This window comes from Lucilia cuprina, chromosome 2 (assembly GCF_022045245.1).
Source record: "Lucilia cuprina isolate Lc7/37 chromosome 2, ASM2204524v1, whole genome shotgun sequence".
Lineage (NCBI taxonomy): Eukaryota > Metazoa > Arthropoda > Insecta > Diptera > Calliphoridae > Lucilia > Lucilia cuprina.
The window spans coordinates 50,541,444-50,560,881 of NC_060950.1; the positions used below are offsets into that span (position 1 = coordinate 50,541,444).

General features: G+C 29.4%; 1 protein-coding gene across 1 annotated transcript; it reads right to left on the reverse strand.

The window, feature by feature from the left end:
• Positions 1-373: 373 nt before the first annotated feature.
• On the reverse strand, positions 374-18,295 carry LOC111679120. The gene is made up of 11 exons (XM_023440620.2): positions 18,197-18,295; positions 13,151-13,227; positions 12,883-13,082; positions 11,686-12,817; positions 10,580-10,708; positions 10,396-10,501; positions 8,993-9,780; positions 8,251-8,929; positions 7,867-8,057; positions 7,252-7,724; positions 374-1,755 (listed from the first exon to the last, which is right to left on the reverse strand). The coding sequence occupies exons 2-11, from the start codon at positions 13,213-13,215 to the stop codon at positions 1,532-1,534; spliced, it is 3,987 nt and encodes a 1,328-aa protein (XP_023296388.2). The 5' UTR covers positions 13,216-13,227; positions 18,197-18,295; the 3' UTR covers positions 374-1,531.
• Between the last annotated feature and the right edge of the window lie 1,143 nt (positions 18,296-19,438).

Genomic DNA, 19,438 nt, shown 5'->3' on the forward strand with positions numbered 1-19,438 from the left:
AACTTAGCAAAAGTGTTACACTAAAACACTCGTCGGTCGCACACACCGAAAATTTATGAAAAAGAAATATTTGCAGGAAGTATATAGTTTTACTAAAATTAAACTTACAGCAAATCATGAAGCTATATATTGACGTTTCTTTTTTATAATAAAATAAACACTATATTCTAAAAGTTGGATAAAAGTGTCGATTGGTACGTTTGAGAAATCATCTTCGATATCAATTCGGTATTAGTAACATTAGGAAGAAAACACATTTTTTAGTCCAAATTTGTGTGAAAGTATTTACATGCATGCAACATACTTTCTGTATATACTGTAATTGAAAACGGACTTGGTCTTAACACTTTTTTAAATTAATACTCAAATGGAATAAGATTTTATTTTGAAGGAATTTATTATGGCAAACATTTATACTAGGTAAGAACATTTACATTAAATTGTATGATTTATGTTTATGCATCAGCTGATTCTTTATCTTTATATTTTCTTTTTTATTTATTTTATTTACAAAGTTTACGAGTTTTTTTTTCTTTTAGTCTTAGTAATGCACGTGTCGTGTAAAATAGTAGTAGTATTAAGTTGTAGTCAGTAATTGTATAATTAATAATTGTTTTTATATTTTGGTTACAATAACATTAATGATTGTTATACAAATGTTTTTTTGTATTATATTTACTATTTTAAATTTTTAACTAAATAAATGCAGTTTTAAGTTTGTGAATTGTTTATTTCTGCTAAATATACATTAAAATGTATAAAATAAAACTAACTAAAAATCTAAAAATTAATTTAAATATTGTGTGTACGTTTTTGTTTTGCATTTTGTCTCATTTTATTCACTTAAACTAATTGGAAATTAATAAATTTAATAATGTGCAATATGTATGTATGTATGTATGTATGTATGTATGTATGTATGTATGTATGTATGTATGTATGTATGTATGTATGTATGTATGTATGTATGTATGTATGTATGTATGTATGTATGTATGTATGTATGTATGTATGTATGTATGTATGTATGTATGTATGTATGTATGTATGTATGTATGTATGTATTTCCGAATAAAATTGTGCAACGTAATGCTGAAGGCATCTTATACATGTATCTGCATTTCTTACTGTAAGTTCATGGGTTAAATCAAAATGAAAATTTCCGATGGTTAAAGTTATTTAATTCAATGTACATACATACATACATACATACATACATACATACATACATACATACATACATACATACATACATACATACATACAGACATACATACATATATACATACATACATACATACATACGTAAGTATGTACAACTTTAATAAAAAAAATCTGCTATGTCTTAAAAGTGATGGGTGTAGGAATATGCATTTTTCTCTTTTTGGTTCGTACTAAATGAAATGCTCTCATCTTCTTAACTGCGAATGGTACAGCAAATGAATTTTATAATCTATAATTGATTTAATTTTAAATTATCTAATTGCTCAATGAATTATAAAATGTCAAATAAAAATAGACGGTGAACTCATTAGTTTGGTTCAGAATTTAATTGGAAAACTTTGTTTTGATTATCCTGATTGCCATATAAGACATAGAGACTGTCGTCGGGAGTTAAATCCATAGCGAAATTATTTAATGATAATGTTAAAAGCTCAGTTTTATTGGTCAGTGCTACTATGATATAAGTGCAATTTGGTAGAACTTCACACGCTGAAATTTGTCCAGGAGGCTTGAAGACAGCTAATGATTTTCCTGTAAAATAAAAAAAAATAAACAAATTACAACAAGGTCTAATTTTTTCAAAATACAGTATTCAATATCTCGGAGTTCTATCTTTTTATGAAAAACTAGCATACCCTAGGTGCTTCGCTACCCTAACTTAAATTAAATACATTCAAAATTTTGTTTTCTTTTATAGAAAATTAAAATTGATTAAACATTTTTTTAATGTTTCAGTTTTATACGTTCAATATCGCGTGATTAAATTCGCATTCAGTAAGAAGCTTGTATTTTTAGTTTCATTCATTTAGCTTCCACATTATAGAAAATTTTGAAAGTAATATTTGAAAAAACGTACCATAAAATACCTCTAATAGATCATTTAATCAAAAATTTTATGATTAAATAAAAGGTACCATTTGAAGAATAGAAAAGTACCAAATAGTTCCCACTTACAGAATATTATTCAGTCAAGATCATGTATGTTAAAATTAATGTTCCTAGGTTGAATATTTTAGAAAATTAAAAAAGTAAAATTTATGAGATAAAAAGTACTAAAAAGTTGTATCTTAAAGAATCTTATTCAATGAGGACCGTTTATATTTAATAATCATGTGTTTTGAGTTCATATTAAAGAACATACATAGAGTATCATTTCAAGAGAGAAAGTGTACTAAAAATGGAACAAAGTTCACCTAAGTGGAAATTACTAATAAAAAGAGTACAATGTTTACCCTTTTCGCTTAGAAATATACTTTTTCGAGAATAAAGTTCCGTATTTAAATCTACATATCACAGATAATACTCAAACGATTCAAATCTGCATTCATTTGTTCCAGAAAAATTGTGCTTTCAAAAAGGTACCAAAATCACCTTTGTTACATATTTTTACCCCTTAAAAATACGAATTTCAAAAAAGTGCCAGACACCCATCGGCTCATTTTGAAAGTTGATACATGTGCATTTAAAATTTTTCTTGTATCACTAATATTGTGTAAGATAATTAAGAAAATCTGTTTTACCCGTTTTTCCCCTTTTTACCCGTTAATGTACAAATTTCCAAAAATCCCTCCTTAGTGGATCTACATAACCAAAAACACATCTACTGTCAAAATTTCATGATTAGGGGCTCAGCCGTTTGGGCTGTGCGATGATGAATCAGTCAGTCAGTACCGCTACTCTTTTATATATGGGTCATTTCACGACAAGTGAACCAACTTTTGAAATCGATGTCTTCCGATCGCGGTGAAATTTGCACCATAGTTAGTTCTATTGGATAGTAATTCAGACACAATTTTTCAACAAGATCGCTCGTGAACTTTCTAAGTTAGAGGCTGTCAAAATTTGACATTTTGGCCATGCAGGTGTTTTTTCTCATCCATGACACTTACTACCTATTGTTCTTAGCAAAATGTGTCCCAAATAGTTTAGATAGCTATTTATGCAAAATATTTATTAAAAAAAATTAATAAAATATTTTTGATTTTTTTTTAATCAAAAACATTTTTGACTTTTTTCAAAATGGGCCCTTTTTATTTTTTTTAAGAAAGCTTAAGTCTTTTCTTAAGCGTCCTATATGGTCGCTTTGACTTTTTTGTGTGTAAACCTTAAAAATTAAACTTACGCAGAGAAACTAGACACATTAGACTTTCCGATGGTATGTAACATACCCAACTAAAATTTCATAGCCTCGATACTGTAATACCCATAATATGTTAACCTCAGGAACAAAAATCACTTTTTTTCTATGGAAATGTTGAATAATTTAATTTTGTTATTTATTTGTAATAATAATTAATTTAATATATTATAATAATAAAAAGATGAATAATTTAGTAAAATTTAATCTTAATCACAATAGATCAATTTATATAATAACTATTTTTACACTTAATTTATGAAGTTTTAAAATTTTCAAATATCTATACTTTTATCCTCCATATTTGTTACCTTTATTAGCGGCTTTTTTTGTCAATCCTTTCTTTAGATTCAGCACCTGATATTTTAACAATGAAAATCACGGGCGCTGAAAACTACCTCCAGGATTGACTAAAAAAGCCGCAAGATAAAAATTCAGACAAATTTTGGGGTGGAAAATTAATAGCGGTCGGCCTCATATTGCACCCCTCCAGTGGCTATTATCAGTCAGTTGTTGTGGTTTTTATTTTTAAGGTTTTAGAAACACTTACACACAAATATGAAAAAAATCAATTTAAAAACATTATTTTGATCCCACTAAGCGACCAAAAAGGTTTTAAAGGAAAAGACCTAAGCTTTCTTTTGAGAAAAAAATTAATAAAAAAGGGTCCATTTTGGAAAAAAAGTCAATAAAGTTTTTGATTTTTCAAAAAAAAAATTAAAAAATTGTAATTCTTGAGTTACAAAACATTTTTTTATAGATATCCCACTCGCATCCCACTAAGCGACAAAAAGGGTGTTAAAGGGTCTTCTGAGCAAAAAAAAAATAAAAATGGGTGAATTTAAAAAAAAGTCAACAAAGTTTTTGATTTTGCAAAAAAATTCAAAAATTTTAAATCTTGAGTTACAAAATATTTTTTATAGATATCGCATCCTAATAAGCGACCAAAAAGGTTTTAAAGGAAAAGACATAAGTTTTTTTTTGAGAAAAAAATTTATAAAAAAAGAGCCTATTTTGGAAAAAAGTCAAAAAAGTTTTTGTTTTTTTAAAAAAGTATAAAATTGTATTTCTTGAGTTACAAAACATTTCTTTTATAGATATCCCACTCGCATCCCACTAAGCGACAAATGGAAAGGAAAACACATAAGCTTTCTTCTGAGCAAAAAAAAAAAATTAAAAAATGGGTCAATTTTTTTAAAAAAGTCAAAGTTTTTGATTTTTCAAAAAAATTAAAAAATTTTAAATCTTGAGTTACAAAATATTTTTTTGATGGATATCCCACTCGCATCCCACTAAGCGACCATATAGCACGCTTAGGAAAAGACTTAAGCTTTCTTAAAAAAAAATAAAAAAAATAAAAAGGGCCCATTTTGAAAAAAGTCAAAAATGTTTTTGATTTAAAAAAAATCAAAAATATTTTATTGAATTTTTTTTAAAAGATTGCATAAATAGCTATCTAAACTGTTTGGGACACATTTTGCTAAGAACAATAGGTAATAGGTTACATGGATGAGAAAAACACCTGCATGGCCAAAATGTCAAATTTTGACCGACTAACCGACTAACTATGGTGCAAATTTCATCGCGATCGGAAGACATCGATTTCAAAAGTTGGTTCACTTGACGTGAAATGCCCCATATATAAAAAGAAGATAATCAAGAATTAATTAAAGATTTCCAAAATTTGTATGAAATCTTAGAAATAAAATTTTAGTGCGAAACACTGAATACAACTAAATATAATAACTTAAAGAGACAGTAAATTAGCAGAAGTTATCACGTTGTTGAATCTATTGTGTTTTTTTCTAGTTATAACTACCATAGAGAAAATACATATGGACATTTCTATCAAAAAGTCTACCACGCTTCAAAAACTAAATGTCATTAAAAATTAAATTTCGACTTTTATCATTATAAACAAATATTAACATTTTATTAAATAGTCTTTTATCGGAAAATATTTGTTGAAATAATAGTTACTCCGAAATTTTGAGATAAAGTGGTTTTTGTTAAGCATCCTTCTTCAGTAGTGATGGAAAAATATTTGAAAATGAAATGGATTTTTGGGATTTCAATAATATAAAATTTACGTCTTCATTAACCCACTTTTTATCAGATTTCTTTATTTTTGGAAGATTTTTAGTAATTTGATATATTTTTTAAATTAAAAAAAAATTAAAAAATTATTGATAGTTTATTCCTGAATTACAAACTTACGAATCTGAATTTACCCCTTATAGCTCATTTCTTACATTCCAAATTACATTTTTTCGAAAAACTTTTGGAAGTGTGTGTAATGAAAATTGCATTTAATCACCAAGATTTAAGATTATTGCAACGTAATTTTTAATATATTTGTGACAGGAATCCATTTTTACAGAGTTGTGAGGAAGACCAGTAAATAATTAATTTTGTTCTCCAAATTTAACCCTTTTTTAGCATTTTCTTTACGAATAATTCAAAAATTGACGTCCTAGTTTTTTTTTGTAAATATTTTTTCTGGTTTTAGAGGGCCAAAGTAAAGATATCCATATAAGTTTACTATCATGAGCAAAATCGTTGTAAACTAGTGAAATTTGTATGAAAATATATTCAACGCAAAGAGAAGTGTTTTACAAAATTTTTTGTTTTTTTTTTACAAAAACAATTTAATTTTCTCAAGTGCAACCGTCGAAATGTGAAATATTGTTATAAAAAATGATGTGATATTTATGCAATTTATTGCATTTTTCAGCTGGTAGGTGACATAAATTGAACAAATAATCTTTTTAAGAAATGTGTTGAAAATTTTTGATATCGGCTTTATCCCTTTCACCACACACTTTATTTTGACGTATATTGATAATTTTTGATTAAAAGTTGAAAAAAGAATATGGCAGAATATTATCCTTTTTAGCACGTAGTGACATCAAATTCTAAAAAAAATAACTTTTTTCTTTGGAAATAACCAATTACTGTAGCTTTGTACTCAAAATTACGCTCAAAATCGAGAAAAAAAATCTTGGGACACCAGTGTCCCGTGTACGTGAAAGAGTTATATAAGAGTTATGACTAATTATTGCATTATCATCAGTTTTAATATGATTATAGTACATTTGAAAGTGTGTGCTTTTCTAATCTGGATGTCTATGTGGACATTCTACGGAAGCTATGCTATGAGTTGCACGATTTTTGTGTACATTAAAATTGTTTTATCCTACAGTATACATCCGACATTAGCGAATAATATATAATTTGAAAGGATTTTCTTTTCAGATGTGCACAATATATATATTAATAAGATCGGTTTAGAATTGTTGAAATTATAAGCGTTTAAAGTTGTTACTAATATATAAAAGCCAAAAAAACAAACAAAGCAAGAAAAAATTGTATCAAAAGAGCTTATTGATAAAAGAGAGTAGAGTGCATTACATATCTGATGGTGTTTTGTTTCTGTATTTTCAAGTTAAAGTTTTTAGATACATATTTGTATAATCGGAATTATTCATTTAATTTCGATTAAATGATTTGTGTATGCTAGTAATAATAAGTTCATAACCAAAGTATAACAAGTAGTCCGACTCTTTGACATCAGTATCTAACTCTAAGCATGTGTTAATGAAAAAATACCTAACGCTAAATATGTGTTGGTAACAAAAATGTATTTGTATTAGTGCATTCTAAACACACATAGTTTTATAAAAAAATTACAATTTTAAATTTGTTTGAATTTTCAATACCAAAAATTTAAACTCTGTTTGTAAAACAAGATTCAACAGAGTCGATTTCACAAGGCACTCGTAGATGTGAGAGAGTAATTTCCAATATGTGAGAGTTGGACTACTTGTTATACTTTGTTCATAACAGAATTATTTGGCTTGTATAATATGTATAAAATGTTATATTCTTACCTGTACTAAGTTCCCATAGACGTAAAGCATTATCGCGACCTTCTTTATCTGTCGACATAAGTACTTTTCCCATGGGGTCTATTTTAAGACTTGTGACCGGAGCATTGTGTCCTATAAGCGTAGATCGACAGTTCCCCGTTACCAAGTCCCAAATTAGAATTTTTGCATCTTCTAGACCAGCAATAACACATGCATTGACTTGAGAGATTGCCAATGACACAGTGTTACATGTTGGTTTCCATTTCTTAAATAGGGTTCCACTTTGCAAATCGTATACAACAATAAAATTTGGTGTAGGTTCATTTAATTCTTTTGCAACCACACATACGTAAGACCCTTCATGAGTTATGGCGGACAATGATGTTATAAAGTCATGATGTGGTATCCGCAGATCATAAAGCAACTTTCGCTGTGTTAAGTGCCATACTAATAAAGGGAATGGTTTTTGTGTTTCATCTCCACAGACAAGAATCCTTAAAAATATTAATATAAAAAAACAAATTTTATTTTCAGAAATACATATATGTATATCAACTTTATTTTAACGTGTTGTAATAATATAGATATAGTAATATCGATATATTCATATGTACGTATGTATGTGTATATTATTACCTTCCATCTCCAGATACTAGCAGAGAATTCAGAAAACGATCTTCGCCGGCTTTGAATGTAGTAACACAATCTCCAGAATCTAAATTCATCAGATTAACATACATCCTATTACGTGACAAACAAACCAAATGTTTTTGATCGTGCAATCCAAAATATGGCATTTTTTGATTCATAACACCTTTTAGAGCAACCTGAAATGACATAAAGAAATGCTCAGAAATTAAACAAAAGTAGACTCATGATTACTAGGGATGAATAAAGAGATTTTGTTAAAAAAAATAGTCAGGCTTATTCAGGAACAATTATTCCCCTGGATTTATTTTCCCTTTTGCATGCTTTGTGAGTTCATTACTAAGAATAGTAAAAATTAATTTTTAAACTTACCTTAAATTTACCATCATCCAAATTGATTACTTTGATCTCTCTTCTGCACAATACAGCTGCGTTATATGTACCGAATGGACACATGGCTGTTGGTTGTGGAATACCCTTAAGAATGCGAACTCGCGAACAACTTTTAACATCCCATATGCAAATTTCTTCTCTCTCTGTGCTTATTGATGCGACAAAAAATCCTGGATGAGGCAAGTTAACTATTACGTCGTAACTGATTTTTCCAGTTTGAAGTTCATCGCCAAAATTTGTGTTAATTATGTCTAGGAATGGAATTTCCAATTCATTCGTACATTCCAGCCATGACCGAATTATTTGATCATCATTCAATGACGGATCTTCCCTAATGCGAGATTTCATGTAGAATTTTATGAGCGTGAAAAACTGGTGACCATCGTAGTTCAGTTCATGCATATATTTTTTAAGGAAATCTTTTAACAAACGAATATGTACATATGGCTGATCAGATGTACCAGATATTTTTTCAGATATCAATACGTCACTCATTAGGTGTGCCGGTCCAGTAGCGTGCACTTTATCAGCCATCCATTGTAATTCAGTAAAGTAAAAACAGTGGAATAGTATTTCAACTTTATTTAGTCCTAAATGATCTTCCATTACATTACAGAAGTGATGGTAAGGCAACTTTAAGAATTTTTGATAATTATATCTGAAATGTTTGTTAAGAAGTGTGTTTTAAAGACATCTGACTGGAAAAAAGTGAAATACTTACATAGGAACTATTTCCTTCAAGCCCGTGAAATAGTTCTCTTGTCTGTCAAAATATTCTCGTATAATTTGGTGGACATGTGCGTGTTTACTTTTATACCTTGATAAAATAGCATTCCGAAATGATTTATCAGCAATTCTTATATTTCTTATTGTTAGTAGCATTGGACCCATGAGCCAACAAAACTTCGACCAAACCCTAAATGCGACCTGCGCATCAATTTGGCTTATTCTGTGAAATATGTCAATGCAATCGCTTTCTCTTATACCCCATTCTGATAGTGATAGTATTAGCATCATTATTTCTGAATGGTCGCTTGAAAATTTTGATTCCATAACCTGCAAAATTTTGCCTAACATTTCGGATATGTCTGTCATTGAAATAGATGTATGGCCCAGCCAAGCTAACCACCACAGAGATTTAGCATGAAAAGGTGTTTTACCATGTAACATTTTCCATTCTTGTGGCATTTTAATGGCCCCATTTGCTGCATAAAAATCACCACCGCCAGAGCTTAGAATATCCTGCCACTGCCGTTCACTGAATTGCTTCATTTTGATGAAACACCTATTTGGAATTCCCGTTTCAATGAGTTTTTCAATCAAAGGATTTTCCTCATTGTTATTCTCCGTCAAGGTTAAAATTATTTTACACATGTTGCTCAAATTAATAGGAAGCCACTCTAAATTAATTCCATCCATAATGTCATCCACTGAATCGATTATAATAACAAAAAAACATTTTGTGCTTTTGATAACATCCTGTATTACTTTCGAGTAGTTTTCGATAGTCTAAAAGAAGGAAAAGATATTACAAATCAAAACTTTTTTTAACATATCAGTAGATATAAAAATTATATTCTATTGTCTCTAATTACTAAATAATCTTAATACGAAATTTGACCTTTAAACTCCATCGTTGATGAGTTCAGATTGTCCGATGTGAATAAAACATCGAATATACATATATTTTATATTATATAGACTACTATATAATAATCTGAAAATAATTTATTTGAAATAAACATCAGTAAGAAATTAATACGTATTCTGTTTTCCCTCATCTGTTGTCCAACAATCCCCATGAGATCTCTTAAACATTTTAAAGTTTATTTAAAAATGTTAATTTTGTCACATTTCAAATTCTAATGCTGTGATAAACATGGCTTGGGAAATTTGCAATAAATTTTAAAATATATTTTTGAAATACTTATTATGTGCACGTTACTATTTTTTGAGTAAAAATTTAGTAATTTTGGGTAAAAATGGAAGAATATAGATCCTTTCAGCATAATTTTTGACAGACATTGCGTACAAAGAAAAATTTAAGAGTATGGACGCGCAAAATTCGCAATTTGAAGCACTTTAATTTACGCATAAATATATGTATGTTTACGCATTACTTACATGTTCCATTTTAATTTGATGGCCGTGGGCCAAAATCGACATTTGAGAAGCAATTGAACCCAACACGGAGACCAGATCAGATGATCTAACACCAAGATTTGCATATCTATACATAAAATCATTTATCATTTAAATATAATTTTATATTTATTTTTGATTGATTTGCGAAAATCCAAATTCTTACCTTAACACTAGATTTAGTTCAGGCTTCCATCTATGTATATTTTCAACAATTTTTGATATAAATACACTTTTACCACAACCGCTTGGCCCGGAAACTACTAAGGGATGAGCTGTGCTGTCTTTTATGTATCTGCAATTAAATGATAATGTTACAGTAATTAGTTTGAACATGAATCAATATTACATGTATTTATGCGCAGAAATCATACAACGTTTCCTGCAAAGCGACCCACATTTGGTTCAATGCCTTCACAAAATATTTTAAGATAGTTTTATGCAACAAATTGAAATTATTCATAAATTTGAAGCATACTTAATTTTGAGTTTTTATACCCTACACCACTATAGAGCTGATGATTGTAACACGAAAAAATATAGATCCTACACCCCCATTAAAGTATGCCAATCCGCTAAAAATTACATTCTGTGTCGATTTAGCGATGTCCGTTTGTATGTCCATGTAAACCTCATTCCATTCGGCACTTTGTTTTCCAAAATATGGATTAAAATAAATTTTCAACTTTAAGAAGAACTAAATAATATTAATGCTCTAATGACTCTAGCGAAATAGTATTACAATACGTATAGCAACCTCACAACTATTTCGATGTATCACTGATTGTTTGATAATTTTCGAAAATCTTAGTCTAATACCGATATTTAAATCAAACATTCATTTTAGTACAAAAAGTGCTAATTTGCACATTTCGCTAGTTTTATTTACCTGTGGTAAATAAAACGGTCGATATTTTTCCTAAATGTAAACTACATTGTAATCAATAGTTCACATTTGATAAATTTACAAAAATTACATGCTATTCAAAACAACAATTAGAGCTTTGTTTGAACAAGACATCAGCAGTTCAGTGGTAAGAGCTTCTAACTACAAATTGAAAGACAACATGTTCAACCAATGTCTGAGAATTAACTTTTTCTGTTTTTATTTTTTATTGGAGAATTTGAACTTGTGATAAGTATTAAGAGAAACGTGTAATGCACGTCGGCCACTCGAAATGACATTCCCATGTTAAATTCAACAGTAAATAACGCATACATAACACATACATATGTATGTAATACTTAAGAGATTATAGAATTTGTACAAACCTTTTTATATCATTCATAATATCGAAATTTGGTGAGTTTTGAGCTAATATTTTTGAGTAATGTCCAACTAATTCAATTTCTTCTAGAAGAGCATGATCTACTCCATTCGTATTATATGGGATATTATTTTTGGTAACGTGTTCTTCAAATATTGATGCAATTGATTTCTCTAAGAGATTTTCAATTACGACGGCTAGTTCGTCATCCAAAATATTCATTGTTGGCAAAATACGAATTAAGTTTTTCTCCGATAAGTGTGACTTCAGTTCTGTATAAAGTTTGGACATACGTCTAAGTACCTCGTGATCATAGGCAGTGGCATTTTCTGGAGCTTTCATGTATTGTGGACCGGTCTGTATCCATATACAACGTTTTGCAAGTTCCTGGCTCATAAGAACAGTATTGTTGACTTCCTGTTCAACAACGGTCGACATGTATGAATCTTTAAGATCATCCGAAAAAAGTCTCAATAGTACACCCAACAACAGATTCAGCTCGTCATCTTGAGCAGCGGAATAATTTTTACAAAGTTCAGTATTTAAGCGGTGACACATGGGCTGATAACAATTGTCGATAATGTACCATTTTTCCAAAAGAACTTTCTCATCTTCATTGGCCGCTGTCAGAACTTGTGTAAAGTCTTGACTTTCAATTGTCAATGGCAGCATTGGAATGCCGAGAGATGATCCAAGAAATAATATTGGAATCACATATGCTGACGAAGTGTGTCGTGTAATTTCCGAAAGGCAATTAGCTGCCTCTTCATGACCACCCTGTGCCTCCAATGGACTATGAGTCCAACGACTTGCTTCCATCAATCGTGAATAGTTACTAACTCTGTTGCCTGCATCGACATTGTGAACATCTGAGATAAACATCTCAAATCCTTTGCTTTGACATTTTTTTGCCAACTGCTTGTGTAGACTGTAAACTACGCGCTTATGTTTTTTATACTCTGGACTATTATCAGCCAGTATATAGATTACGATTTTTTTGTTCCTTTCGATCTTTCTTCCGGGTAAAGGTTTCCCTTGCAATATGGACAAATACGTTGTAGACGTATTTTTCGAATCCGATACATCAGCTTGTGCAGTATTCGGCTCCGTGTTGGGTGCTGTAACTGTTGCTGATTCTTAAAAGAGACGTCAATAAATTTTAGTAAAAAATTACAAAGTATGTAATTAGAAAAGGTCTTACCACTTGATTCTTTCTTATTTGCTGATGACAATTTTTCACCATTACGACTATCTATTAAGTCATTCCCTTTTACAATAACTGCTGATTCATTATTTGTTATATCAGGCACATTTTCTGGGTCGGCTAACGGAGCCTTTCTTTGATCACTGTTATCGTTAACATTATCTGTTTGTTGATCGTTTTTATTTATATTATATGAGCTAGAAATGAATAAACAATAGTATAATGAATTTAAAAAAAATTTATTATTAAAAAAATTTATTCGTACTCATCCGACTTCTCAGATATGCTGTCTTTTTTTTTGCTTTGGCCAGAACTGCAAACATTTCCCATTTTTGTGGTCTTCTGCAAAACATACAAGTATATAAATGTTTCTGAGAATTTTTAAAGCACAATGCAATATTCGTCAATATGACATCTTACATAACTCCCATTAATACAATACATACATAAATACATACAATTAAATAAAAAAAGCAAATAAGTCTCCTGGACCTGATAGCATACCGGCACTGTCTTGAAACAGTGCTCTTTGACGTTAGCCCCTCCATTAGCTAATCTATTCAGCATCCTATACCATGCCATAAAATTTCCTACATGCTGGAAGATTGCTCATAACTCTGAAAATTATCGCCCAATCGCAATTGGTTCCAAAGTCAAGATATGTATGATAAATTTCCATCTTGTCAAATATCTAGAGACCAAAAATTTACTTAGCTACCGCCAGTATGGCTTTCGTAGAGGTCGCTCTACGGGAGACCTTTTGGATTTCCTTTCGGCGAAATGGTGTCATTCCATTCACCATTTTGACGAAAGTAAAGTGAAAGCTCTAGATATTTCCAAGGCGTTTGATAGAGTATGGCATGGTGCACTTGTATCAAAACTTATAACATTTGGTGTAGGCAAAAACCTCACTCGATTTATTTCGAACTTTCTCAGAGATCGCACTATACGAGTTGTTATAGATGGGATCTCATCAAACGAGTTTAAGATTAATTCAGGTGTCCGTTTTTTCTCCTACCCTATTTCTTATCTTCACAAATGACCTTCTGTGTCAAACTTCTAACTCTTCTGCCATTCCTATTCATTCAAATATAGGCAAAGATCTCTAGAGATTGGGGCAATATGGCGCAATATGAATGAATCGCTTAATCACGACTTGATAAAAATCTCTGAATGGTATGTCCAACAACGACTTCTTCTAATAAATATTTCCGAAATAGCCAGCCTACGACCGGAAGCAATTTATTTGGCAAATTCATTTGCGCCTGTCCGAAAACCTACTATCAAACACTCATTTTTAATTTCCTGCTATAAAAGTAATATAATGAAATAACTTCCCAAAAATATTTATACCATACACAACCATAGTTTGTGCTGATGTTTGTAACACTCAAAAATATTGATCCTATATCCATCTTAAAGTATAAAGATCGATTCAGAAAATTTGAATCGATTAAGAAATGTCCGCCCGTCCTTCTGTCCAGCTGTCCATGTAAACCTTGTGCGCAAGGTACAGGCCGCAATTTTCAAGATAATTTGACGAAATTTGGACTGGTTGAAATCGGTCCATTATTTCAACTAGCCCCGTACAACCGTACCTTCCGATTTGGGCTACTTATGCCATAATTACATCAAATATATGATTATGTCTCAAAAAAATTGCACAAATAAGTTTTATATAAGTATAAATGACACTGCAGATACAAACACTAATTCAAAAATGTCTTAAAGGTCTAAAATTCACTTGTAATCATTTGTATCACAATGAAACGCAACAAAACTAACTGTTAAAAATTATATACTCCTATACTCCTATATAAAGCCTTATCTAGAAAATTTAGTTTTTTATCCATAAATTCTTTAATTACTTTTGAATTAAGGTAAAATTCAAGATAAAAATTTCTTTATGAAAAAATAAAAATATCGTTGGCCATGCCGACTCTGTGGCGGACAATTCGTCAAATATATAGCATTGGCAAAAACGAATTAGAAGGATGTAGTCAGAGACAGCTCTAAGCTTTCTCAGTCTTTAAATATATATAGGTGAGGGTTTTGACTAAAAGCAAATTCCAAAAAGGATAAAATAAAGCAAATGATGAATGATATAAGTGATAGCATAAAGTTTCCTTATTAATAAAAACGTCATTCTGGAGCAATGTGTGAAATCAAACTACTACAGGGAGTTCAACGTATATGAGGTATTAGTGGTGGCATGATCGCTACGTTAACCAAGGCTCTGGAAACTTTGACCAAAGGTGGTAATAGGACAAGTCATCAATGTGTACTGGACACATTGGAAGGCTATACACTAGACATCTGCACGAGTGCGTAAAAAATGATTTACAAGTCACTCTTTTATTTTATGAATACTGTCTGTAGTGCGGCCGAAGTTTTAAAAGCAGTTGATCATCTACACACAAAAATACATATGTAAAAGCAAACGAATATAAAAGAAAGAAACAGAGACAATAGAGTTAAGAGTGAAAAACAAATCGGAATAATGTATGATCTGTTTCGAAATGTTTCGATACAACTTATGAGTGATTTTATAATATGTGTGTTAATTTAAACAAAACGCTTTTACTCATATGTATTCCATAATTTGTAATAAATTTCATAACTTGTAATTGAGTAACTTAAAAAAAAACTTTTTTATGTTGAATGCTTTGAAGCAATTAAATAAAATTTTTGTTTTTTACGCCCTTGTTAGAAGGTTCGTTTACAATCGTGTTGTGTAGCGCCGTACTCTGGTTACAAAGCATAAAAGCTGTTTGTACGTAAAAGTTCGAACTGATCAATCGTAGATTTCTAGATGTTTTTGCTACCTGGTTCACACTAGGAAACTTTTTTTGGAAAACTTTTGATTTTTATGTGTGAGAGAAAGAAAAAGAAATATCAATCATTTCTTTCTCTCACACACAAAATAAAAATTTTCTCAAGAAAAGTTACCCAGTGTGAACCAGGCCTAAGATGATTTTGCCTAATTATATCAAACACTACACAACTCTCAACTAGCGAGACGAGTAATATTCCGTTTCTAAATTAGGAAAGTTGTGTGTGATTATAACTCCTGCACATGCTTGTTTAATATTTTCACAATAGTGTACGTGTATTTTGATACTATGAAGTACTGTAAATTTAAGAACAAGTATACCCATGCAGATGTTTACTATACACAAACATCGGAATCCGTTGCTAAACTGTTCTCCAGAGAGTCTGCGTAAATTTTATTAAAATAAAGATAGTGGTTTACATATTTACCGACATCCAAAAGGCAATTAGGGTAATATCCGTACTAGATTTGTAAAAAAGACTTAACTGAATATTTTCATAGAGGTAAGCTCTGCATCATATGGGTACCAGACCACTTGAGAGTACCACTTGAGAGTAGTCGGCAATGAAAAACTGGATTTAGTTATCTTGACAAACATAAAACAATTCGAGGAAACAGGACCTTATTAACAATAAGTCGAAAGAAACCTATGAGGCCTATCGGAATATAGACGAGAAGCCTCCGCAAAATCAACAAGTCTAAGGATAGTGTGATTATACGTATGTATTTCGAGTGGGCACACAATTATACAAAAGCACACGGATATACCTCATGAATACTGATTGGTATAAAAATTTGTATATAAAAGAAATATACTAAAGTTTGTTTATACTTAGCATTTTTGGTGAGGTTGGTCATGAAATTATGTCGTTTATTAAGTTACATCAATAAGTTTTTAAGATATTTGTTTGTACTTTTAATCAGTCTTCATGCTTCATTCATAAAAACAAGCTGAAAGTGCGACGGTTTTAGCATATTTTTCTAGAAAAATTAAGACGGGACTAGCACAATTAAGACAGGACGATCCAATGATTAGACTTCCAAAATTGTTTAAACATATACAAACTTAGAGCTAAAACGAATATCAAGGTGACAACAGTACCCGTGCCCCAAGTGCTCGATTCACATCAAGGGCTTTGTCTACGTCATAAGCTGAAGGAAACCAGGTATGGGTTAAAATTTGTCTTTGATTTAAACCTGAACAAATAATATGTTTTGAGTCAGAGTTTTTCATCGAAGAACTATTTAATACAAAATTTTGTAATTTATAATAATGTATTTTATACATACATATACACAGGTATACATATGTACATACATATATATTTTTAAAAGACTTTATTCTGAAGCGTATCAATGTATGTGTGCATGTATCTTAATAAAACAGGATACATACAATCAAAAATTCAATAGTTTAATATTTAACATGTTTAATTATGCGAATTTTTTATGTTTTTGTATTAAAAGCAATGATTATAATTAAATTGCTGATTGTTACTTTACATTTTTTTATAATAAATGTTTATACGTATGTATGTATTTTATTTACTTAGATGAAGAGGGTAATTTTAGATTAGTTGGTAGTAAAACTTGTATTTCTATTCGTATGTTCTTCTAACAATAGACGGAACGCATGCTCGACAAAGAGGCAGACGACACTTACACACACACACACATACACACTCACTTATTGAACATTGTTATCAATTTCGTTTTGATTTGTTTTGTTTGCAGTTAAAGACATTTATTTATTTCTTTTTTATTTTGGGTACACTTAAATATATTTATTTATTTATTAGAAGACACTAGTACATAGACACATTTCAATTTCTTTTAAGTATATGTATACATACATATGTAAATTACATCCATACATATATACATAAGTATATTTTATGTATATACTTACATACCTATATATAATATATAGAAATTCGTTTATACCATTAAACAAAAAAATAAAAAAAAAAACAAAAATAAGATGCCAACTTATCTAATTATAAAACTCTTCATCAAATTATACACATCTTAGTTCGTCAATATGTAGATTTATTTTTCTTTTTTTGGGGCCGAGATGAATAAAAGAAAACAAAAATAATTCTTTAGTATATTTAATAAAAATGTATCTATATAAATACATGTGTATGTATGTACTTTTAATATCTAGATATACATATGTGCAGTTAATAAAAAATAAGACAATTTGCTTAATTTTCAATCATTAAAACACTTGATAAACACCAAACTTAATAACAATTTAATTTGCACAGTTTTTTTTTCATAAATTTTTAATGATTTTTAATCCTATTTTATATTTATAAAATGAAAGTTTTATAAAATATTAGATTGGATATATGCATGAAAATATCTTCAATAATGTAAGTATACATGTTTTATATTACATATAAATTTTCTTAAAGCATTATAAACGCACTGAATTGTAGAATTTTATGTTTTATTTTTTTATTATTTACTAACTTTTTTGAATTTTTATATTTAGAATTGTGGTATTTTTTTAATTTTTTTTTTGTTATTTTATTTAATTCTTGTGATTATTTAGTTTACTTTTTCCCGTTTTTCAATTTCGCTACATTTTTATTGCTTTGACTAAATAATATATTTTACTGTATTATATTAAAATAAATACATATGTATGTATATTATATTAGAAGCTTAAAGCTTTATGGCATCTACCGTTAGCTTTTTCTTCAAAGCTTTAATTGTTGGCAATGCCACGAAACACACATTATTGCCATAACAAATAAATACAGATTGCTTATAAATTATTACGACAAAGAAATAATACCAAAAATACATATGGCCTATTTACAACAAGACTGGCATAATTCTAAATAAATAGTTTTGCCCAGAGTGTATTTAAAGTATTTCATGTATTTAATTATATATGTTATTAAGTATAAGCACTATTTTCGGTGTTATGCTAATTTTTGCTGTATATATCAACCCCCTTACTTGGACGTTACACGATCAGGTTTTGCCTTTCAAGTTTAATTTTTTTACCAATACACTTTACCAACACTTTTTAAAATTGAAACAAACTCGCTTTTCAATTTTTCTTTCCATCTACTGTTTCAATTTTACAATAAATAAATTTTTGATAATTTCTTTTTTGTTCCTCTTTAAAAGAAAATAATTTTTTGTATTTATTTGTATTTTATTAAAAAAAATTTATTCAAAATTAACAATATTGTGAATAAATTTAATAAATATAATGAAAAATGGCATCTTGAAACATAAAATTGCCTGCAGCCTATGTCACAGAATCAATTTCAAATGGATTTTCACAATCAGTTTGTGTGAAAAACTTGAAATCAAAACTTGTAGGTGTAACTGCCCCGTTATTCACAAATAAAATTTTTATTTTATAAACGGGTTATAAAATAGATTTTGTATGGAAATTTTTTTTATAAACCTTTTATAAAATATAAAATTTGTTTGTGAATAAGGGGGCAAATCTAAAATAACGTTTTTATACGCTTTACCTGTCCGTACATAATGGAGATATGAGCAAAAATCCAAGACAAACTCTAAAAATTTCATAAAATAAAATATTTACTTACAGTGTCTCTCATAAGTATTCGAATTTAGGTAAACTATGAAAAGAAACCAAATTTAATAATATATTTTGTGTGCAAAAATATAAATTAATTTATTATATTGTCTTGACAATCCTTAGGCTTGATATCACGCCTTTTAAAA

Excerpts from the sequence above, each read along its gene's own strand:
- LOC111679120 (XM_023440620.2), bottom strand. The coding sequence starts at position 13,215 with ATGGGAAATGTTTGCAGTTCTGGCCAAAGCAAAAAAAAAGACAGCATA. Across the intron at positions 13,083-13,150 it reads ATATCTGAGAAGTCGGATGA|CTCATATAATATAAATAAAA; the intron begins GTACGAATAAAT and ends ATTCATTTCTAG. Across the intron at positions 8,058-8,250 it reads TGGATGATGGTAAATTTAAG|GTTGCTCTAAAAGGTGTTAT; the intron begins GTAAGTTTAAAA and ends ATGTCATTTCAG.